The following is a 9,387-nucleotide window of genomic DNA, read 5'->3' as shown; positions in this document are numbered from 1 at the left end:
ACCCATTAATCTATGTGGTTGAATTAGTGACCCTTCTCCCTATCAGTCTCATCTATGTGTGAGTTTTAATTTTTTTATTTTATTTCCGTTGTTAATAATTTTTTTTTCTTATCATACTTATTTTTGTTCAATATGATGAATATATAATCTATACTACTTTAAAAATCACAAATAGGGTCAAGAATATTTCTGCAAATTTTTGAGGACAAAATTTGGTCCTCTATATTTAAATTTATTGATAAAAATGAGGGTAAATAGGGTAATTGGTTATTGATATTAAATGAGTTGAAAAGATGTTATTTTAAGATATTCAATGCATTCAATTCCTTCTCATTAAATCTGATATTTAAGATATTAATTTGCATTCACCTTCATTCAATCATATATTTTAAGGCATTTTTACTTGTTATTAAATTCTATTAATTAAATCTATACATAATAAATTAATAATCGTAATAACATAAATAAATTATACTTTTAAAATCTACCTAAAAATATTGTTTTCATTTAGGTGGAGGTAAGAAATTATACCATTTTGGGTCAAATGGATCAATCCATGTTGCCACAATTAAATAATAAAATTTAAGAATAGATAAAATATAAAAATATATAGAAATTAAAAAAATTGAAACATTTTTAATATCATATATTCGGCATATTGAACAATAATAAGTATGATAAATAATAAATGTTTTTATTAATAATGGAAATGGAATGTAAAATTTAGAACCAATTGGAAATAAAATTATTTTCATATTCTCTCTCATTAAGTATCATATCTAAGGTATATTCTCTCATTAAAACCTATTTTTAAGATGTATTTATCTCATCATTAAATTCTATTAATTAAATCTACAATTTTAATTTTAATAGTATAAAAATAAAGATTTTGAAAAGTAATTTGAAAACAAAACCATTTTCTTTCCTTCCGGTGATGGGTAAGCAATTCAATCAAATGGGTTAATGAATAATGCCATAATTAAATAATAAAAATTAAAATAAATAAAATATATAATACAAAAAAAATTGGCATATCCCTAATACTATATATTCATTATATAAAACAAAAATAAATATGGAATGTAAGATTATTTTTAATGATCAAAATGGAATGATAAATTTAAAATAACCTAGAAATGAAATATTGGGTACATATCTGTTATGTAAAAATAGAAAATACAAAAAAAAAACAGAAAAAGTAAAAAATAGAGAAAATTTTGAGCACACACACACACATATATAATGTAGATGGAATATATAACTTAAAACTGATCCAAAAACAAAAATTTTTCTTATCTAGATGATGGGTAAATAATCCAACTTTTCAAAGAAATGCCATGATTGAATAATAAATATTTTAAAACATTTGAACACAAAATGATAAAGTAGAGAATTGTGCCAAAAACATTTGGGAACATTTCTAATGTTATATACTCTTCATATTAAATAAAAATTATTTTTATTTATGACAGAAATGGAATAAAAAGTATAATAATAATTATTGTTATCATAATTTAAAATTTCCACATGCAATGCACTTGCACATTTACTACATTTAAATTTATTTTTAATCATACTATTATTTTTGTTAATTTTCGTTTTCTGTATTAACTATGATGAGCCCAGATCTCCTACCCACAAGAACTCTACCCACATCTACACACATAACATTGCAACCGCACATGGAAAACATCTCATACTCTTGCATAGTATTATGCACGAGGAGATGTTCCTAATGCATACGGGTAGTGTGTTGTGGGTAGATGTGGGTACGGTTATGGAGTCAACTATGGTATATCTAAAATTCAAATAATTAATATGAAGAAAAATTTTTTGCGTGCAATGCATGTGCTTAATTACTAGTATTAAAGATGTACCAAAATTTGTTTTACATTTTTTTTTGTATTTTCTTTATGCTTTTTCCATTTCTATCTATTTTGAACTTTATTATTTAGTTATGATATCCTGTGTGAATCCATTTCACTTAAAAGAGAAAACAAATCTTTTTTTGGCAGAATAATATTTTGTTCCATTTCTATCATTAATTAAAAAAATCTTATTTATCACACTTATATTTGTTTAATATGATGAATATATAATATTAGATATGTGTCAATTTTTTTTACAACTTTCTGAACTTTTTTATAATCATTTTGTATTTTATATCTACTTTTAATTTTTATTATTTAATCTTGACATCATTGGTTGACCCACTTAATCCAAATGGTTGGACCATTAACATGCCACACATACAAGTGAGGTCTACTTGCAACTGTTTCAAAAGGTTCAAGCAAAGTGATTGGAATTAGCAAACTTTAAGGGAGGTTTCAACAATTTACCCAAATGTTCATTTAAACATCAAATAGTGAATGATACAAATACACGAGAGATACATGAACAATACAAATGCACTAGAGATATTAAAACCTCCACAAGTCGCATAAAATACTGTGTATAACCATTTAAAACTTCTTTGTCTCCTATTCATAGCAATGTTTTAAAAAAACTACTTGAAATCAAAACCGTTTTGGCCACCGGTTTCTGGGTCAATGGTTCAACTGTCCAGTTCAAACGAATGGCCCATTTTAATAAAATAAATTAAAAATATAAAAATAATTAAAATAATTAAAATTTAAAAACAACCAAAAAACTGTTGAATAGGTTGATGGTTCAACTGCTCAGGTCAATAATTTTTGGTCGAAGACCAGATTTGAGGTAAAATAGAACCAATTGGCTGAACGATTCCCAGATTAAACGGTCTAACCATCTAGATCAACGGCGGTTCAAAAACCATGATTCATAGCGTCTTTTTCGTGATCAGTATTATGAGCCCTTACAGCCCCCTTCAAACTCAAGACAAGACAAACTGAATTTGTGAGAAAGTCATAAACTTCTATTTGGAGAGTCTCTTATTAGTAACGACACCAGTTATCTGAAGTGGAGATAAATTTGACATTCAACAGTTGACAACGCACCAGACCCGTTACAAAATGGTAGTTGATCTCAACATGTTTGGGGCTGAACTTGTACCCTCTGGACCAAAGTACAGAGGATTTCCTGTACCACCCAACAGAGAACAGCCATGTTGTGTCGCTCCATCATTTCAAGCCCAAATTTTACTGAGTTCAGATGTTTACTAGGAATGACAACAGACGGGTGTTTGGGGCTGAACTTGCACCCTCTGGACCAAAGTACAGAGGATTTCCTGTACCACCTAACAGAGAGCAGCCGTGTCGTGTCGCTCCATCATTTCAAGCCCAAATTTCACTGAGTTCAGATGTTTACTAGGAATGACAACAGACGGGTGTTTGGGGCTGAACTTGCACCCTCTGGACCAAAGTACAGAGGATTTCATTTCCTGTACCACCCAACAGAGAGCAGCCGTGTTACTGTTGCTCCATCATTTCAAGCCCAAATTTTACCGGGTCTAGATGTTTATTAGGAATGACAATAGATGGGTTCAGGGCAGGGCACTCATTCCCCATAGGCGATGGAGTTCCATCGTTGAATTTTTCTCATTTTGATGCAATCACCTAAACATGCATGTAATTTCGAGCTATTTTAAAAATAGGATTGTGGGAGTTTGGAGTATTTTAAGAATTGGATTATGGTAAATTGGGGGTATTATAAAAATGGAATTATGGGATTCTAGCGTTGTTAATAATTTGGGGAAAATTTAGATGTACTTCAGAAATTAATATTAAACCTATCTAGGAATATTTTAATAGTTTACCACTGGGTTTGGGAATTCTATGCAAACTAGGTCCCCACCTTGTCTCTTGTTTGGGGCAAAAATATTTTCCCTAACCTGCCCCATCCTTGTTTAAAATCGTGAAAAACCCACCCCATTCAGGGTACGACTAGTTTTATGGGGAAAATTGCCACCCCTAATGTTAATGCTAGTCTAGACTCCAAAACAAAATGAAATTTGGTTTGTTTGTTTGCCCAAAACTCCCTTCCCCCTCACCCTTATGTTCCACCCCTGCTACTGACCAAGCAAGGTTTATCTGAACTCTTTAGCTGATAGTGGGGCCTATGGATTTATTATTGGCGTGGAACTTCATCATTGGTTCCACAGCTTGCTAAACAGTTAAAGCGTTCAGCTAATCCAAATTCCTACTGACTGCCTAAGGCTGTTGCAACCGCTCAACTCTCTCTCTCTCTCTCTAACTCCTTTCTTCTTCCTTATTATTGCAAAAGCTAGAGACCTTCACACCAGAACCAGAGGATTTGTTGTTGCAATCATTTCCAAGATCACCACAACCAAGAGCCAGAGCCTCTCCCTTCCAAGAGGTTAATTCTTCCATTGCTGTCCTAATTTATTTTGGATCTGATTTATCACTGTAAAACATTTTTGTATTCCTTTTTGAGTTAATTGAATTTCAAGAGGTTTGTTCCAAGAGCCTCTCCAATTGCTGTAACATAAGCTTTTCTCGTTTCCATTAAAGCTAATTTATTTCATCCATTTCTTCCCCATATTTGTTGTAACATGTATAACAAAACCATTCATGATGAGTTTACCGATATCCTTGTGTTGTACATATACAAAACCTTTTTCTAGTGTCAGGTTATTCCTTAGGCTGTGTTTGGAAACGATGCAAATAAGTGTGAATGCAAATATGTAGAGTGTAAAACGGTTCATATAAATTGCAAAATTGGGTTAGTTTTGCACTAACAAATTTAACTTCTTACCAAATAGACTTTTGTGATATCACATGCAAATGGTGTATGACGGTTGATTAACAGTAAGGGAGGTGTTTGGAAATTGTTAGAAAACTTAATGATAGTTTAAAGACAATATGTAAACAATAAGGATATAGTTAGTCAATTTCGTAAACAGTAGGGGTAGTTTAGGAAATTTGCTCTTTTATAAAAAATAAATAATATAACAAATTAATAAAAATATATTTATAAGTAAATAAATAGCATATATGTATTATATATATTTATAGTTATAAATATATAATATATCGGATGGGATCTTCTTGAATCAGATAGGAGGGTGATCCGAATCGGATCCAATTTTTGATCGAATCATATTATCCAATCCGATCCAAAGATCCGAACAAGGGTGATCCAAATTCGACCAAATAGGATTGATCTTGGATCAGATCATATCCATTTGCACCCCTAAGCGAGCTTATGTTTTCTAGGTTCCCTCTTAGAATGAGTACACAATAAAAAAAAGGGAAATTATCTAAAACTCACCATGAGTTTTCAGCATTTCTCTTGAACTCACCACAATGTTTCAAAATGTCTAAAACTTACCATGTCAATAAGTTTTTATTTTCCAAAACTTACCTTCCGTTAGTGCACCGTAATGCTTCTTAATAGAGGTGTCCACATCAGCATAAATAACAATTTTCATGACCAAATTACCCTTGGATGGCGAGTTAGAGGAAAAGGGTTGTTTTCAATTTCCAATTTTCATGTTTTTATGTATTTTTAGTGTTTTTTTATAATTTCCAATGTTTTTTTATATTTTTCTATTTTCTACAATCTATAAATTTTCCTATATTTTTTTTGTTATTTATTTGCAATTTCTGTGTTTTTCTATACTTTTTGGTGTTTTTTCTACAATTTTTATTATCTGATTTTGTTTTTCAATTTCTATAGTTTCTATAATTTGAAAATAAATTTTTATATTTTTTGAAATTCCTGTGTTTTTATGTATTTTATATTTGAAAATATATTTTTTGAACTATTTCCTATTTTTCATGTCTAATTATTAAAATATATGTATATATTTTATATTTTTCTATGAAGGTTAAAATCGTAATATATTAACACCCGTTAATTTGTTTAATGTCAAGTTACTGACATGGTGACTTTAGACATTTTAAAAAATTGTGATGAATTTAAGAGAAATACTGAAAACAATTTTAAACAATTTCCCAAAAAAAATTCCTGTTTAGAAAGTTTATTTTTTACCGCTTCATGGGGCTACACAATAGAGGGTAGCCCATCCCCTTTCCCATAAAACCACGTGCATCGAACAACAAATTACCACGTGCCATTTTGTCCCGCCTAAATCCGTTTCGAAATGCATCGAGAACGAAACAGATTAACAGAGACACCTCCGGCGAAGCAAGAGAGCGAGGGGCTGAGGGCAGGGAATGGAGTCGATAGAGATTGAGACAGCGGCACAGAGTTTGGAGAGATCGGTGGTCTTCCATGTCGTCAAAGAAATGGTTGGTTTTGTCCTCTACATGCACCAACAGATCCCGGCGTAAGTCCTCTAAGTTACTTTCTTTTCGTGTTGAAACCCTAACTCTTCTTATAAATCATCGAGACCGGTTGGCACTGTTAAAGATCTGACTGTAGTTGGAGGTTTGTCTTTCTATTGGTTTCTGTTTGTATGATTTATTAGCGTTATTTTATTCGAATGATTCTCTTTTCGCCGAGTTGAGAATGATTTGATCCATCTTAGACTTGATTGTGCCAAACTATCTCTATTCCTCTCTGTTCATAACGATTATTACTGATTATTTATAGTTTCATAATGTCTCTGACCCCATGTTTCTCTTTGTCCATGTCCTTATGAGCTAGATATTCATTTAGTTTTATCTGATTGTTATTTTTTTCTTCTCCCATAGTTCAGTCATGGACTCGTATCTTTTGGAAAATTAAAAAAAAATGCCTTCTTAGTATAATCAATTTGTCGAACAAATTGTCTTAAGTTTTGCAAGGACAATTTGGCATTTTTTCTACAAGTAATTTTCAAGATTCAAATGGTTACTACCACATGGAAAAGCATAATAGAATATTTGGTCATTAAGCTAAAACTTACGTATGTAATCGTGAAAATCAAGCTGATAAAAGCGACACATAATCAATTCGCCAAGCCTGAATTAAAGTCAAAATGAGGTGCTGGTTTTCTGATTTTAATTGTTTGGAAGTGGGATTTAATATCAATTACTGTTCTGTAGCATCTTGCAGGATCTTAGCCATGAATATGATACACTGCAAGAAGAACTTAAAAGTTTGGTAGGTCTACTAAATGAAGTTAGATCTTTTGCATTGTCAGTTTTCTGGTTATGATTTCTGCATCCTAAGACATATCATTTGTAGGACTTGGTTCGAACGCAAACAAATGTGAAAGCTTCTTCTCAAAGGAAGCACATTGGAAATATGAGAGAGGTGAAGCAGGGAATTAAGAAGTTGGGAAAGTTGATGAATTCCATCTTCAGTCTCCAAACTGCCATCCAACTAATGCTTAATGAGATTCCTGACATCCATGAAATCATTTTAATCCTTGGAGCTAGTCCATTACGGCCAAAATATGTTTATGAGATGTGCTTTTCATGTGGAAAGTCTTTTCAAGGAAGTGTGAATGATTTCTCCAAAAGTAAAACAGCAGAAACGCTTTCAAGAAAGGTTATCCTTGGCATAACTTTTTAATTACAGTTTAGGTTCACATCATCATCATCGTCCAAGCCTTATCCCAACCATATTGGGTCAGCTACATCAATCCTGTTTCACCATTTCGTTCTCTATATTTTATTCAAAATTGTTTTGTTTTTTAGATCAGTACTTGATGTTTGTGTACAGGTTATTAGGTCACTGATTTCTAAGGGTGCAGGATCCAGTACTTATGCAGGTATTAGCTAAGCAAGTCTTTAACAGATTTAAGTTGAGCTATATTAGGTCAATCTAAAAGTGATGCATAATCTTCTTCTAGGCCCCATGAAGCTATTTCTTTTGGTTAAAGCTCCCTCAACTTTCAGTCTGCCTCTTCATTTTCTTCCTAAGCGGGACTACAGATACAGCAAAAAGGTACCAATCCTTTGCATTGCAAATAGTAGTAAGCTTTTTCATTTTTTTGTAATGCTATTTTTTCTTGTCATTTAGCTACTCATGTTTCCACTTTCACCCTGCCTCTTCATTTTCTTCCTAAACAGGACTACAGATGCATCAAAAAGGCACTGATCCTTTTTGTTTCAAATAGTAGTAGGCTTGTACTTTCTTCTAATGCTATGCATTCTTCCTTCTAGCTATGCATGTTTCCAGTCCTTGGGTTTTGGGGGACTTTTGGGTGGTGCGGAGCGGGAGGTATCGTGATGTAATAATGTTTGGGGGTTGCACAGTAAAGTGAAGATCCTTATTTCTTGATGTTTCCACCTGTAGTTTCATTCCAACATATAAGATTTCTCTGATAAAAAAATCAGTCCTCTAAAAGTATTAACCATGTGATACTGTGTGTATTTCTTCTATGTTTATATTTTTCTGACCTCCGGAGGGATATGCAAGTCAGTGTTTAAACTAAGTGTTTTCTGTTACAGATATCACCGTTCAGATTATGCATCAGGTGTAGGACTCATGATCAGGATATGGATGCTTCACATAATGATCCTGTAGCTTCTCAAACTGCTAGTTATACTAGCATTCCAGATTCCACTGGAAACAATTTAATCTGGTATGGAAGGTTTGCTATTTCAACTCTTACCTTTTGGTTAAAGAAATGCTTCTTTGCTCTACATATGTAAGTCCTTCCCCACTGCATGTTCACCAAGAGTGTCTTTATGAGAATCTTTTCCCCTTGTATAGCTTCTGAAAGTCAGGGTGACATATACTCTGTGAGTGTGTAGTCAGATTTATACCTGCAGAGGCATTTAGCATTTTAATTTCATTTATTTTTACATTTTGTATAAAACCAAGGCCTCCAAAACCTCTGTCTGTCCATCTTCCATTAGCCAGTAAATCATGGGTGATGTGCTTTAGGTTTGTGGCTCCAGTTCAGCATAATTGTCAGCACTACTATCATTTATCTCCATCAATGCCTCATGTATGATGTCACTGGACAAGTTGTTCTGTAGATTTTAACTGTCAACTCCTCAAAAATTTCCTTGTTGCATTTCTTTATCTATTAATGATTTAACAGTAATATTTCAATCACCTTTCTTTGAATGACATTGAAGATGGTGCATTGACAACTCAGTTTTCTGTTACAGGTTTCAGTGTAAACACACAATCAAGGGCTTAGCTTCCAGAACACCATTAGAGGAGTAGTGGGAACTTTGTATGCTCAGTTGTTCCTTGTGTCTCTTCCTTTCCCTGCTGCACTACCATGTAATATACCAGAATGAAAACATGTTTCATGTTCTTTTCAGTTGTATTGTATGTAACACAATTACCCAAAAAAGATTTATGGTTTCTTCTGATATGGAAATAGATATGGGGTCTAGTTATCCTTTGTCACTTACATTTCACATGGAAGATATGTTGTATCTATGGTTCGTTTTGGTCATAATTGGGTTATTTTCTCCAGAGATTAATGTGTCCATTGAAGGAAGGGATTGAACCTTTATAGTTATGGGGACAATATTGTGGTTTTCTCCACATATCATTTGTTGGTCTCTCCTTGGAGATAAAGTGAGCAATTGAAGA

At 32.6% G+C, this 9,387-nt stretch overlaps 1 protein-coding gene across 2 annotated transcripts; it reads left to right on the top strand.

Moving 5' to 3' along the window:
• The first annotated feature begins 5,989 nt into the window (after positions 1-5,989).
• LOC104599157 (non-structural protein) lies at positions 5,990-9,169 on the top strand. Of its 2 annotated transcripts, none has more exons than XM_088898747.1 (7): positions 5,990-6,229; positions 6,930-6,987; positions 7,072-7,377; positions 7,552-7,600; positions 7,682-7,776; positions 8,283-8,425; positions 8,952-9,169. In XM_088898747.1, the coding sequence occupies exons 1-7, from the start codon at positions 6,117-6,119 to the stop codon at positions 9,007-9,009; spliced, it is 822 nt and encodes a 273-aa protein (XP_088754873.1). In that variant the 5' UTR covers positions 5,990-6,116; the 3' UTR covers positions 9,010-9,169. The 2 variants fall into 2 exon arrangements, with proteins under 2 accessions (XP_088754873.1, XP_010259868.1); XM_010261566.3 differs by having other exon boundaries at positions 5,996-6,229; positions 8,283-8,416.
• The last annotated feature ends 218 nt before the right edge of the window (positions 9,170-9,387 follow it).

Source organism: Nelumbo nucifera, chromosome 2, assembly GCF_055504915.1.
Source record: "Nelumbo nucifera cultivar China Antique chromosome 2, China Antique-T2T, whole genome shotgun sequence".
In the NCBI taxonomy this organism is placed as follows: domain Eukaryota; kingdom Viridiplantae; phylum Streptophyta; class Magnoliopsida; order Proteales; family Nelumbonaceae; genus Nelumbo; species Nelumbo nucifera.
This window is presented reverse-complemented; position numbering and strand designations above follow the sequence as displayed.

What these genes read in the sequence shown, in the direction of transcription:
- LOC104599157 (XM_088898747.1), top strand. Translation starts at nt 6,117, where the DNA reads ATGGAGTCGATAGAGATTGAGACAGCGGCACAGAGTTTGGAGAGATCG. An exon ending in CAGAAACGCTTTCAAGAAAG is followed by an intron (nt 7,378 to 7,551) that starts GTTATCCTTGGC and finishes GTTTGTGTACAG; the next exon opens with GTTATTAGGTCACTGATTTC. An exon ending in ACTACAGATACAGCAAAAAG is followed by an intron (nt 7,777 to 8,282) that starts GTACCAATCCTT and finishes TTTCTGTTACAG; the next exon opens with ATATCACCGTTCAGATTATG.